The following is a 14,691-nucleotide window of genomic DNA, read 5'->3' as shown; positions in this document are numbered from 1 at the left end:
AATGGGCAAATAATTTAAAGAAGATACAATTAACTTTTGCTAAACATTTTTTAAAAATTCACGTAGAAAAATGAAAAAAAATCATGTAGTCAGCACCCCTAAGTAGAGGTGGAGGTATCCATTATTTTGGGGAAACAGTCAAGTCAGGACCAATGGTTTGAATAATTCCGTTAAATTGTTTTCAATGCGTCACAGGGAACTAGGGTTTGAGGACACAACACTCTTTAAAGACATCTGATGTTTGCTTGGAAGTTGTTGTTTCAACATAATGTAATTTTGTGAATATTAAATAACATGTATAAGGTAGTCATTTATAAAATATTATCAAACACACTGGAAATGTAACATGCTTATTCTAATGATCTTTTATCTTCTTACCTGTATGTTCTAAATGTTTTAATGTCACATTGTCAACAGGGAAAAAGCTGAGGATAGCACCATATTCCGGACACATGTTTGCTATTGTAGTTCGATCAACTATAGATAATTGTGAAACTCCACTTCCAAAAAACTCAACAAACTTTCCAGCCACTCCTACTTGCCTGAGGTGCTATAAAAGGGATACACAGAAACACATACAAAATTGCAAAGACAAGATTAGCAAGGATTGTTTGAAAACTACAAAATATAATTTTTAATCAATACTAGTGATGGTGAAGGAATGAGATCCTTCGTTGTCCTTAAGAATCAATTCATTCTGGTTTTGGGGGTATTTTAAGATAAGGAGTAAAGAGAAGACTGGTCCAATGTCACTGTTAATCAGGGTAGAAAGGGGCCTGAAAGCTCAAGGTGGCTATAATTAGCATTTTCATGTCTTTGAAATCAGGGCACATCAACTCAATAGTGTGTCTGTTTAGCTGGCAGCCCTTTTCTTTCTTTCTTTTAGAAACAGGGTCTCACTCTGTTGCCCAGGCTGGAGTGCAGTGGTGTGATCACAGCTCACTGCAGCTTCCAACACTCCAGCTCTAGCAACCCTTCCATCTTAGCCTCCCAAGCAGCTGGGAACTACAGGCATGTGCCAACACACCCAGCTAATTTTTTTTTTTTTTTTTTAGACGGAGTCTCACTCTGCCGTCCAGACTGGAGTGCAGTGGCCAGATCTCGGCTCACTGCAAGCTCCGCCTCCCGGGTTCACGCCATTCTCCTGCCTCAGCCTCCCGAGTAGCTGGGACCACAGGCACTCGCCACCTTGCCCGACTAGTTTTTTTGTATTTTTTAGTAGAGATGGGGTTTCACTGTGTTAGCCAGGATGGTCTCGATCTCCTGACCTCGTGATCTGCCTGTCTCGGCCTCCCAAAGTGCTGGGATTACAGGCTTGAGCCACCGCCCCTGGCCACCCAGCTAATTAAAAAAAATTTTTTTTTTTTGTAGAGACAGGGTCTTACAGTGTTGACCAGGCTAGTCTTGAACTCCTGGCTGCAAGTGATGCTCCTGCCTTGGCATCCCAAACTGCTGGGATTACAGGTGTGAACCACTGCATACAGCCCCTTGTTCTTTCTTAGCAGTGCATAAAACAGTGGTGTTTGTTAACCACTGATGGCATCTTAGACTTAATGAAATACTAATAGACTGACGAAACTGTATATTTAAATAAAAAATTATATACTGACTATAAAAATTTTTCAAATTGTAATTACTGGCCAAAGTGTTTACAGCATCTTTAATCACAGGCAAATCCCACTTTGGTGGAATTTGTTAACATGTGGTTTCAAACTTAATTCCTTCTAAAATTATTTTTCTTGGTTATTATACTCTCAAGTAACCCAACCAGTTATTCGTCTTTTCTAAATTGTAAAATGGTCTCAGATTGGTATACGAGTGACTAAGGAGGTGACTAAGAATGAAACTATCCTCGATCTATGAATAATATTAAGCCCTAACATTTTATAAGTGCCAGGGGTCACTTAATCCAAACCCTTTTTTATAGATACAGAAACTCAAACCCTAAGGGTAAAGATGTTTCCTCATGTATGGTTATATTTTTTAGGATGAGAGAAATACAGATTAGATATTACAAACCAAAAGCTGCTCTCATCAAAAAAACAACACAGGATTACTCCTGTAAGGATCATAAATGGAACAGGGTCGCAAAAAAGAAGTAATAATATATTCAATAAATGTAAACATACTTAATAGTTTAATTTTTTAACAATAAATTAAAATGTCAAAACACACATAGTAATATTGTCAGGAAAAAACAGCCAGAGAAGGCTAAAAAGTTGCATTAATTTTCAGGATGTCTAAAGTAAAGAATTGATTTCTGTAAAAACATAATGGGATATTCCTTTTCCTTTAGAAATAATCCTGCAATTCCCAATTGACTTCTTGATCTTTTGGTACCATACATTGAATCAATAATTTCTCTAAGATGCCAAATTCTTTTCTAATTAGGGAAGAAGGATCAAGACCAAATGCTGGGAGGGAGGCATTATCATTTCTTTAAGCTGGAGCATCCGGAAAGCCTTCATATCAATAATCTAAGCAAAAATGCTGAGACCGATACTCCTGAAAGCCTTTGTACCAATCATCTAACCAAAAATGCTGAGATTGGGATCCAAATTGGAATTACATGTGGAACATTTTCCAGGTACAATCGTTTAACAAAATAGCACTTAATCATTAAAATAAAGTTAGTAAAAGCCAGACATTTAGGAAGAAGAGTTACAAATTATTATTCACTAGGAAATCCGTGAGTCTATGTATTAATACGCTTAAGAAGCTCAGTATACATATTGAAGTTCTGCAGCCAGTATTTTAGAAATTCAGAGAAAAGGTTTTTACATAATCCAGAGAAATGTTAAAACGGCAACAGAAAAATGATATATCACATTTCTATAGTCCATGTTTTTGAAAGCATTACTTAGTAGAGCAACAGTTTCTAATGGGCAAATAATTTAAAGAAGATTCAATTAACTTTTGCTAAACATTTTTTAAAAATTCACGTAGAAAAATGAAAAAAAATCATGTAGTCAGCAAGTGTTCATTAAGGCAACAAGGCACTAATAAGGCATAATGGTTAAGAGAATGGACTCAAGAATCTGACTGCCTGGAATTTTTGTTCTACCCCTTACTACTCAGCCCTTCGACCCTTTGGTAAGTCACTAAACCCTACACTGTACCTTAGTTTTCTCAGAGTTACAATGAGAATAGTAATAGCACCCATCTCACAGACTTGTTACAAGGAATAAACGAGCTAACATAAGTGAACACAACAAATTTCTTTGTATTTATTAGTACAAAGTAAATGCTATATTTGTTGTTATTACTATAACTATGATGACATGGCTAATGTCAGAGACCTGAGGATGCAGTAATGAACCCAAATCCCTGCTCTCATAGGGCTCTTCCATTTTTATAAAAATAATGTTCATTAAGTTGTAGAGCTACCACAACTTTAACTTACCTTTGTAATACCAAGAACAACATCTATGGATGTAACAAAAGGGTTTGATGACCCAGTTAACTCACATCCAACCACCTCTGGTAAAGTAAGAGAAACTGGCAGACCAAGCATAACTGCTTCTGTTTCAATGCCTCCAACCCCTAATGTAATAAAGACAGGTATATTAGCACCGTATATTTAAAGATAATTTATCTCTGTAACATCTGAGTCTCTAGGTGTTTCATGAGCTTGTCTTACACAGTACTTTACAGAGTTGCTATATTGCTATTAATGTAGACACTGAACCCAAGGCTTCCCAAAAGACATGACTCCACGCGCATGGTCAAAAAACTATTATTTTACCTTTATATTCAAGACAAAGTATTAGTTTTAAGTATATTCAAATTAAAATACTAGTTTAAGTATTCATTATGCTAGGCACTGTACTGTATTCAAGGTACAGATAAAAACAAAATCCAGTCTCTGCCAACCTCAACAAGTTCAGTCTAATGAAAAAGGACAAAAAATTCAACAATTATAACACGCTGTGAAAGAGTAAGTTTACAAAGTGAGGTACACTGAACTCGGCAAGGGAGTTAAGGCTTTCAGAAGATAACTGAGGCCAGTCTTGGATGAGTTAACAGTAGACACATTTCAACAAAGTCATGGTCGGCAGAATGCATTCTGCCAGAAGAAATAGCCTATGCAAAGTCATGGGGTATAAAAGAGCACAGTTAGCTGTGCTCAGTGGCTCACGCCTGTAATTCCAGCACTTTGGGAGGCCGAGGTAGGTGGATCACTTAAGGCTAGGAGTTCGAGACCAGCCAGGCCAACACGGCAAAACTCTATCTCTACTAAAAATACAAAAATTAGCTGGGTGTGGTAGCATGTGCCTGTAGTCCCAGCTACTTGGAAGGTTGAGGCATGAGAATCACTTGAACCCAGAAGGTGGAGGTTGCAGTGAGCCAAGATTGTGCCACTGCACTCCAACCTGGGTGACAGAGCAAGATTCTGTCTCCAAAAAAAAAAAGAAAAGAAAAGAGACAGCCCATATAAGTAAAGAAATGACTAGTCTCTAAGATGGGTGTTGGTGAGTGGCTAAAGGGACACCAGAGGTTGTGAAGGGCCTTGTATAAAATGGCAAGAAATGTGGACTAATAAAGAAGACCAGGAGAAGCCACAAAATACCTTAGACAAAGAAGCAACCTTTGTAGACATATCATCATCATTCAATTACTTCACAAATGGTAGTGCTGTGCTAGGCACTGTGTAAATTTCTTTTGATAAATCCTCTTTTACAACACTGACCACAAACTCTCGATTAATATTTTGTTGTTGCTGCTGCTATTACAGATGAAAAACACGGAGCCTCAAAGAGGCTATAAAAACTCAATAATTTATGTTCTTTTACAATGTTCTTGACATTCTTAACCCCAAAAGAAATGAAATATATTTAGTCTTTACTTACCCCACCCCAGAATCCCTAAACCATTCACCATCGTTATATGTGAATCTGTGCCGACTACACTGTCTGGGAAGAGGAGGTCCTTTTCTTCAAAAACCACTCTTGATAAATATTCTAAGTTTACTTGATGAGCCATTCCAGTTCCAGGAGGGATTACTGCCACATTCTTAAAAACTCTTGAACTCCACTATATTTTGTTTAAATTTAAGAAATACAAATGTTAGTATATGAATCTGTGTTCACAATCAAGGTGTAATATTAACACTAAAAATATTTTAACTAATGTTCAATACGGTAAATACAAAGTTCATTATCACATAGTTAAAAACAAAGATACAGATACTGAACCTAAATACATTTTTTATTAAGACACCCTTTAGGTCAAACAAAAATGTTAAAAAAGTCCAGACAAATGACAGTATTCAACTGTGTTCCAAAGATTCTCAGGAATGGGAAGAAAGAAAGGCTCAGTGTACAAGGCTCCCTCCAAGCTCTCTCTCCTAAACTAGAGCCACTGTTTTCATCTTTCTTTACACAATGGGGTTTCCAATAAGATTTCATTTGAGGCACAAAAGCGTCCTACTACTGCAATGCCTTTAGAAACTACTAAAGTGGCTGGGCAGAGGGGCTCATGTCTGTAACCGCAGCACTTTGGGAGGCTGAGGTGGGCAGATTGCTTGAGGCCAAGAGCTCAAGACCAGCTTGGCCAACATGGCAAAACCCCGTCTCTACTAAAAATACAAAAATTAGCCAGGCAGTGGTGCACACCTGTAATCCCAGCTACTCAGGAGGCTGAGGCATGAGAATCGCTTGAACCCAGGAGGCAGAGGTTGCAGTGAGCCAAGATCACACCACTGCACTCTTGTCTGGGCAAGAGCATGACTCTTCCTCAAAAATAAAAATAAATAAATAAATAAATAATAAAATAATAAATAGGCCAGGCACAGTGGCTCATGCCTGTAGTCCCAGCACTTTGGGAGGCCGAGGCAGGCGGATTACCTGAGGCCAGAGGTTCAAGACCAGCCTGGCCAACATGGTGAAAACCAAACTCTGCTAAAAATACAAAAATTAGCCAGGCGTGGTGGTGTGCGCCTCTAATCCCAGCTACTCGGGAGGCTGAGGCAGGAGAATTGCTCGAACCTGGGAGGTGGAGGCTGCAGTAAGCTGAGATCACGCCACTGGACTCCAGCCTGGGTAACAGCGAGATTCTGTCTCCCCACCCACCCCCCACCAAACAAATAAAAAAAAAACAACTAAAGATATAAAAATTGTACCTATCATTAGTTTATATATTACAATACAAAAATTTCCCTGAATCATTTATACCTTAAAAAACTGAAGCCTCTCTCGATTTCTGCCGAATTCTACTTCTTGATTTTTTAACACTGTTTCAGGTCTAAAAGGAAGAAGAGCTGGCATTAAATGTATGTATTACAAAAAATACCTGCCTTGTTTCTTTCTAAGTCATCATTCTTAGGCATATATATATATATACACACAAATATATTATTAAAATCTTTGGAAGAACTATTTATTAGGTTTCTCAGAATTATTCTTTTTCAACAAAGTTCTGCTTTAACATAACACACTAGAAAACTACAAAAATGAGTTGTACTTTACGGAGTGTAAGAAAGCCACATTACACCAATGTCCAAACCTGTACTTAAAGTGATAATAAAAATACACTGTTGGGTTATCCACTTCAAGAAAAGAGGAAGGTAGTAGCTTCGACAAGCATGTACTTTCCTCCCCACCTGGCTCTTGTGCCTGTTAAACTAGGAGATGGGTGCTAATTATTGCTATGCAGCATTGATGAACAATATCTCAACATCATTTTATAGTTTAAAAACAGCTTTTTGCAAAAATATTTCATCTCATACCAAAAGAAGGCTCTACTTTATATATAAGTAGCAGTTCACTTTACATGGATTATATAGTTTATATGAATTATTTAAGAGACAAAAATAATTGACCTCTATGCAGTAACATAGTACCATTTTTAGAAAATTATTTTTATCTAATAGATATTTAAAAAAATTATTTCAAACAGCTTTAAGCTGGTTCTTTTACCTGCCAGCTGGTGACTGGGTGTTCACTAGACTATCAATATAACTTAGATTACACATGTCCTCCAGGGACCAGATTATTAGTCCAGATAATTACAGTTGTTTAATAGTCAACTTTTTTTGAGACGGAGTTTCACTCTTGTTGCCCAGGCTGGAGTGGGAGTGCAATGGCGTGATCTCGGCTCGCCGCAACCTCTGCCCCACTGGGTTCAAGCGATTCTCCTACCTCAGCCCCCTGAGTAGCTGGGATTACAGGTATGTGCTACCACACCCAGCTAATTTTGTATTTTTAGTAGAGATGGGGTCTCTCCATGTTGGTTAGGCTGGTCTCAAACTCTCGACCTCAGGTGATCGATCTACCCCCCTCAGCCTCCCAAAGTGCTGGGATTACAGGCGTAAGCCACCACACCCGCAAAACTTTTTTTTTTTTAAACAAAGATTACTTTAATAATTTATAGTTGAGTCATCTTTTGAAGCCAAGCATATCTTAGTGAGATTTTTTCAGGGCCTCAGGGAACACAGCTTTCTGAGCCACTCCAATTATTTTACCTTTCAACAGCACTTATGGCTACAAAGTGCCATATAAACATTTATTGGCTCACAAACTGACTTCAAATAGGGGGTAATTTGAAGTGCCAAAGGTTATGCTCTCATCTTTCTACTCAACTTTTTAAGTCTGTAATTAATACTTCATTGACATATTAAAGGATACCAATGAGTCACTATTATCACATAGCCAGGAACTACAATAAAATCTATCTTAATGCTTTGTAATTCAGAGTCAAAATTATGGGGAAATGTTACAGAAGATTGGATTTTTAGAAACAAAAATATAGCACTAAGCATTTACGATGTGCCAGTTATAAAAAGAAACAAAAACTAAAGAAATCAATGATTTTGAATCAATAAATCTGCCTTTTCAGGAAATTAATTTCTGTATAAGAGGTGTTAATCTCAAAAGTCAACATGTTCCTAACAACCAGGACAACTAGGCAACAGGAACAAGAAAGCAATTACATAAAACTGTCAAAATTTGATGGCAAAAGACTCACAGATTATACTGAATCCTTAGAAAGGAAGAGCATACGAGGTCACTATAACCTGTGGCTTTATAAAAATCTTAAGCCTAAAATTTTAGAACTAGGCAGAATTTGGAAGATCCGGTCAGGAACAAAGGAATTAACGTATTATTTGGTACTTAGGATAAATGAATGGACATTACTCTTAGCTACTCTAAATCTTAAATGTGTTAAACTTTTTAAAACCTAAAGTGTAAGTATTTTTTACTAAATTAAAAAAACAAGGCCAGGTGGAGTGCCACATACCTGCAGTCCCAGCACTTTGGGAGGCCAAGGTGGGATGACTGCATGAGCAAAGTTCAAGACCAGCCTGGGCAGCATAGTGAGACTCCATCTCTACCCCCAAAAAAGGTAGATAAAATTAGTCAGGCCTGGTAGTGTGTGCCTGTAGTCCCAGCTACTCTGGAGGCTTAGGCAGGAGGATCACTTAAGCCCAGGAGTTGGAAGCTGCAGTGGACTATAGATGGTGACACTGCACCCCAGCCTGGGTGACAGAGAACCCCCATCTCAAAAAAAAAAAAAAAAAAAAAAAAGACCGTTTACTAACAATGGGATAAATTGTTATATTTTACATGAATTATTTAAACTAAGACAAAAACAATTCACATAACTCTCTTAAAAATAAAAATATGGCTGGGCACAGTGGCTCATGCTTATAATCCCAGCACTTTAGACAGCCAAGGTAGAAGGATCACTTGAGACCAGGAGTTCGAGACCAGTTCGAGCAACACAGTAACACCCCTTGTCTACAGAAAAAATTAGCCAGGCATGGTGGTGCGTGCCTGAAGTTCCAGCTACTTGGGAAGCTGAGGCGGGAGGATCACCTGAGTCCATGAGGTCAAGACTGCGGTGAACCATGCTTATGCCACCGCACTTCAGCCCAGGCAATAGAATAAGATTCTGTTTCAAAACAAAACAAAAAAACCCACTTTGGAAGGTCAAGGCAGGAAGATCGCTTGAGCCTAAGAGTTTGAGACCAGCACAGGCAACATAGTCAGACCCTGTCTCTAAAAATAAATAAATAAATTTTAAAAGTTTGGAAACTTTATAGTATATATTTTAAAAAGTCGTAGGACTCCTTTTTTTCCCCCCACCCGAGACAGAGTCTTGCTCTGTCACCCAGTGGCATGATCTCGGCTCACTGTGATCTCTGCCTCCTGGTATAAGCGATTCTCGTGCCTCAGCTACCAGAGTATCTGGGATTGCAGGTACCTGCCACCATGCTGGCTAATTTTGTATTTTTAGTAGAGATGGGGTTTCGTCATGTTTGCCAGGCTGGTCTCGAACTCCTGACCTCAGGTGATCCACCTGCCTCGGCCTCCCAAAGTGCTGGAATTCCAGGCATGCGCCACCTCACTTGGCCATAGAACTCTTTTTCTTATTTAAAAAAATTACCTATTAGGAAATGAAGCCAAATCCTAGGAATAGAATTATTTTGTAGGCATATTTACTACTTTCCATGTTACCATATAGGAAATCATTTATTTAAAAGAACTTACTAGATTTGAAACATAAAAAATAAAAATTTTATTGTTAACATAGGGTTTTTTTTTTTTTTTTTTTTTTTGAGTCTCTTTCTGTCATGCCCAGGCTGGAGTGCAGTGGCGTGATCCTGGCTCACTGCAATCTCCACCTCCTGGGTTCAAGAGATTCTCCTGCCTCAGCCTCCTGAGTAGCTGGCACCACAGGGGCACGACACCACACCCAGGTAATTTTTTGTAGAGACAGGGTTTCACCATGCAGCCCAGGATGGTCTCAAACTCCTGAGCTCAAGTGATCCACCTGCTCTGGCTTCCCAAAGTGCCAGGATTATAGTTGTGAGCCACCATGCCCAGCCAACATAGAGCACTTAATGCAATAGGAAAAGATAAGAAACCCCCTAGTAGGAAAAAAATGCTAAAAATATATACAGGGAATTAACATAAGAAATATGAATGACATTATAATGAGTATGCGAATGGTACAAATGTACTAAAGTAAAAATTTTAATTTAAAATCAGACCCCATTTTCTGCTTACAATCGTCAAAAAGACAAATTATATTTACAGATAAATCTTAAGAAAGGTTTGTTTTCTTAGTAATGGTAACAGAATGGTACTTAGAGATCACCATTTTCACTAAATTTACTTCTTTTAGTATAACAGGAAATACATATAAAAATTCAATCCAGTACTTAAGTGTGAAGGTAACATATTAGTTACAATACAACATAGTAATTGGGTGGGAATGAGAATAAATTTGATTTTCTTAACTGGAAAATAACCTGGTATTAATAAACACTAAGAAAAACAATCTCATACTCAGGCACTGGTTGCAAATGAAAAGGACACAGGATGGGTGTATTCTCAATCTGTGAAGAAAATGTTCCTGAGTTTCGGCCTAGTTCTCCAGAATCACAAGATCCTCGGCAGGTAGTCTGGCCTCTGCAGGGAAGCTTCTTAGGCTGCACTTTAAGTGGAGAAAGCTTTCCTGCTTTCTGCAGGTCACCACCTCCAGGGTTTGGTGCATTCTGTATTGCACTGTCATTCCAAAAAGAAAACAAAATAAAGCCATTTAAAAGGGACAAAAATTAGCTCTTAAAAAAAATGCACACTAGCAACGCTATCTAGAAGTAACTGAATGATGTTTGAAGGCTACTGTATCATTTAACTCAGGTTTCAAAGGCAAATCTCAGATTATATATATATGTGTGTATATATATAAAACAGGTCATTTAAATTTACAGAAATGAAAACATAATTCTAAGAGTCCAGTAAAATCACTTTCATATACTCTACTAATTCACATAACTTTTAGCAAGTACTGAAACAGATTGTTTCCCCCTAACAACTTAAAAGAAATTTAGAGCTACAGTTTATCTCGAGGGCAAAATCTCTCTCATGGGCTATAATAAATTACAGTCTTATTCCACTACTCCAGGGAATGTTTTAAAAAAGTTAATTTATGGCAACGGAAATACGTCTTCTCTAGTTTGGTCTTAGTCAAAGGGGCCTTATAAATACAAGATACTTATTTCAGTGGAAGGAAAATAGAGCTTTAGTGAGTTCAATGTTTTTAATCACCAAATAATTAAAACCATTCATGGCTCACATCTTTCAATTCTTTCTGAAAGACAAGTAGGTTAAAAAACAAAAAGGAAACAAAGACTGAATTCAGAGGTTCACTCCAAAAGGCAGGTCCTAGGCGTATACATTTCTACCAAAAATGTCAGCAGAAATACACAAATATGAAAATAACTTTACACTCAGACTAATTCCAAAAAAACCCACCATTCCAAACTTTTCACCAGTTTTAGCTTTTATATACTAGCCAATACTAAATTTAGCATACTTTTCTCTGCCATAAATTATCTCTATTCCTTTTCCTCCACACGACACATTTCCAGTCAGTTAACTTGCATGGCTGTCTATAAATATCTGTATTGACGTACCATTTACTGAAGTCAATTTGTAAAGAATGGTCAACTGTAAGATCTGTTGGACAAGCAGGATGGACTTTCTTAGGATCACCTCCAAGAGTTTTCACTGCCTCCCTCATAGCAGCAAAATCCACCATTGCCGGTATTCCACTAAAAAATAAAGAATGGTCAAATTATAGTCCAAATTGTTTTTTATACATGCTTAATAAATGATCAATATAAACTTTTTCATTTTCACATTTTAAAAGTATCCCTGTCTAGTTTACATTCATTTTTCATAATGTAGTTATTATCTAAATTTAGGAGTATCCTGGTTTAATGGGAATTAACATTAAACATTATCTAAGGACTGAATTACTTGGGCAAATGTGCCAAAAATAATAAGAGAGAATTTTTGGAGGCATAAGTGAACTTCAAGGAAACTGCCTGTGAAACTCTCTTTCGCCATGTATTTTTTTTGATGCACCCTCCCCTTTTCCTAGTTCCACCCCCTTCTGCCTAGTGCCTTCATGTTACCCCAAAGCTATCCACAGTAGCTTTTGCCATTTTACATTCATCCACCCATCTATCCAGCCAAATATATAACAAGCATTATCAAATGCCTTCAGTGTGCTAGACACCAATGGTACAAGGCCAAGTCAGACATAGTTCTGGCTCTCAAAAAAACTTTAGGGAAGATAATGATTACAGAATACTACCGTAAGTACTATAATAGCTGCATAAATTAACAGCTTGAGGCCAGGAGGTCGATGCTGTAGTGAACTATGATCACGTCACTGCAGTCCAGCCTAGGTGACAGAGTGTTGACTGTATCTCAAAATAAGATCAAGTTTTCAATATGTTAAGTTTGAGAAACCTATTGGCTATGTGGAAGTCATAAGCAGGTAGTTAAGCAAAAGCAGTTTCTGAATAAATGGTGTAAGAAATACCATTTATTTCTTATGCGGCTATGTATCGCAAGTACTGTAATGGCAGCATACATAGGTTACAAAGAGCTGTGGCACACAAACCAGATTTGAGTGGGTGGGTGAAGAGGATGTTCTAGCTAACCCCTATGCCTCTTTCAAAACTCAGCTCAAGGTTAACTCTTCCAATAAATAATCCCTGGACACCCAGATCAGGCAAAATCTTTCAGAGTATGGTAAAGGCTCTGGATTTTGTTTTAAGTGTGATGGAAGCCAGCTGGTATATGGAGGGATAATATGACTTAACATTTGTAACCAAGTCACTCCATCTTCTGTGTAAAGAACAGACTATTGATTGCAAGTGTGACAGCAAGGATACCAGTTAAGAGACTATTGCAGTTATAGTCCAGGTTAAGAGAGAATGGGACTAGAACCACAATGACAGTGATAGAGGTGGAAAGAAATAATTGGACACAAGATATATTTCAAAGGTAGCACTGACAGAGCTTGCTGACAGACTGGTTAGAGGGTATTAAAGAAAGAGAAAAATCAAGGCTAACTCCTAGATTTGAAGCCTAAACAAATGGGAGCGTATGGTGACATTTACTATAACAGAAAAGACTTAGAAAGAAATAGGTGAGTTGAGACAGACAATCAAAAAATCAAGTTTTGATGGCTGGGTATAGTGGCTCATGCCTGTAATCCCAGAGCTTTGGGAGGCAGAGACAGGAGGATCGCTTGAGCCCAGGAGGTTGAGGCTGCAGTGAACTATGACTGCATTACTGCACTCTGGCCTAGGTGACAGAGTGAGGCTCTACCTCAAAATAAAATCAAGTTTTCAATATGTTAAGTTTGAGAAACCTATTGGTTACATAGAGATCATAAGAAGGTAGTTAAGCAAAAGCAGTTTTTGAATAAATGGTATACAAAACAGGTGCCTAATTTTTAATGAATTGCTTCAGTTTAGAAAGGGCAAAATTTTTAAGTTTATAAACTAACCTTAAAATTAAAAAAACAAAACAAAACAAAAAAACAGAGCCATCCATCAGGGAGTCTGAATTTTAATTTTTTTTCTATTTTTAGAGACAGGGTCTTTCACTGTCACCCAGGCTGGAGTGCAGTGGTGGGATCACAGCTCACTGCAGCCTCAACCTCCTGGGCTCAACTAATCCTTTCGCCTTAGTTTCCAGAGTAGCTAGGACTACAGGCATGCACTACTATATTCAGCTAATTTTTAAATTTTTTTTTTGTACAGACAGGGTCTCACTATGTTACCCACACTGATTGCAAACTCCTGGGTTCAAGTGATCTTCCTGCCTTGGCCTCCCAAAGTGCTGGGATTACAGGTATCAACAACCACACCCAGCCAAGAGTCTCAATTTTAAAAAGGAAACACACTCTAAGAGTTCATTTATGAAAAATAAACCCATTACTTACGTAAAATCTTGAAGAAGAACACGGGCAGGGAAAAAGGGCACTTCAACATTGCTTTGTTTGGTTTTCCAGTCTAAAATGTTCATAACATCTTCCTTCTTCATTAAAAAGCCATCACAATTTCGTACAGCAGCTTCCAACAAGACCCGTATTGAATAAGGCAGAACATCTGATTCAATAAAATATTACGATTAACAAGCAAACAATCATACCTATATATTATTTTTAAAATGCCACAGCAAAAAGTTAGATAAAGACAAAAATGCAGGTTTCTCAATTTAAACAGTTCATTTTTAGTCTAACAAACTAGAGTATAACATCGTTCATGTTAACATCAGGTGTTTTGTAACTGACTTTCCTGTACATAACCTCAAAGCCCTGAAAAAAGCAGAGATAAAAACCTTCATACAAGAGTTGCATTAATTTAGGAATATCATACTGCAACCATGACAAATACTTGACATTCAAGGAATTCACAGAAAAACTAAAAAGCACAGAATATCAGAATTGAATTCAATAATGTAGACATCCCCTAGTATGGCAAAAAGAAAATGATTAAATTGTATAAAGTCTTTAATAAATTTAAATTATTTCCAACAAAAATGACTGAGTTTAAAAGTAAACTGGAATGCCTGAGTGAGTAAAATTCATTTCACAAAAACTTTGATTCAGTCTTAATTACTTTAAGGACACAACTGAGAAAGTGATTTCAATATTTTTAAATTTTCAATCATATTAAATTCTCACACCAGATTGTGCCACACAAAAGTGTTTCCTTACGATTTAAAGAGAAGACTGAATTAATATGGGGTTAGTTGAATAAATCACTGTAATTCACACAATGGATTACCATGCAGCTGTCTAAGGGAGTGAAGTTACATGCTGATAAACAGTGAGCTCCAGAATATATCATTAAGAGAAAAAGCAGGGCAGAACAGTGTT

General features: G+C 37.5%; 1 protein-coding gene across 1 annotated transcript in view; it reads right to left on the bottom strand.

Moving 5' to 3' along the window:
- Positions 1-14,691, bottom strand: part of IREB2 (iron-responsive element binding protein 2) — a 63,074-nt gene that overhangs the window by 25,188 nt on the left and 23,195 nt on the right. The window contains exons 3-9 of the mRNA XM_011982707.1: positions 13,753-13,918; positions 11,423-11,560; positions 10,293-10,511; positions 6,174-6,243; positions 4,851-5,034; positions 3,404-3,543; positions 379-550 (exon numbers count right to left, since the gene is read on the bottom strand). Of these exons, the coding sequence (XP_011838097.1) occupies positions 379-550; positions 3,404-3,543; positions 4,851-5,034; positions 6,174-6,243; positions 10,293-10,511; positions 11,423-11,560; positions 13,753-13,918 (1,089 nt within the window). The remainder of the gene's footprint in view (positions 1-378; positions 551-3,403; positions 3,544-4,850; positions 5,035-6,173; positions 6,244-10,292; positions 10,512-11,422; positions 11,561-13,752; positions 13,919-14,691) is intronic.

Source organism: Mandrillus leucophaeus, unplaced genomic scaffold, assembly GCF_000951045.1.
Source record: "Mandrillus leucophaeus isolate KB7577 unplaced genomic scaffold, Mleu.le_1.0 Scaffold241, whole genome shotgun sequence".
In the NCBI taxonomy this organism is placed as follows: domain Eukaryota; kingdom Metazoa; phylum Chordata; class Mammalia; order Primates; family Cercopithecidae; genus Mandrillus; species Mandrillus leucophaeus.
The sequence above is the reverse complement of the archived record's forward strand: the minus strand, read 5'-3'. Positions and strand labels throughout refer to the sequence as shown.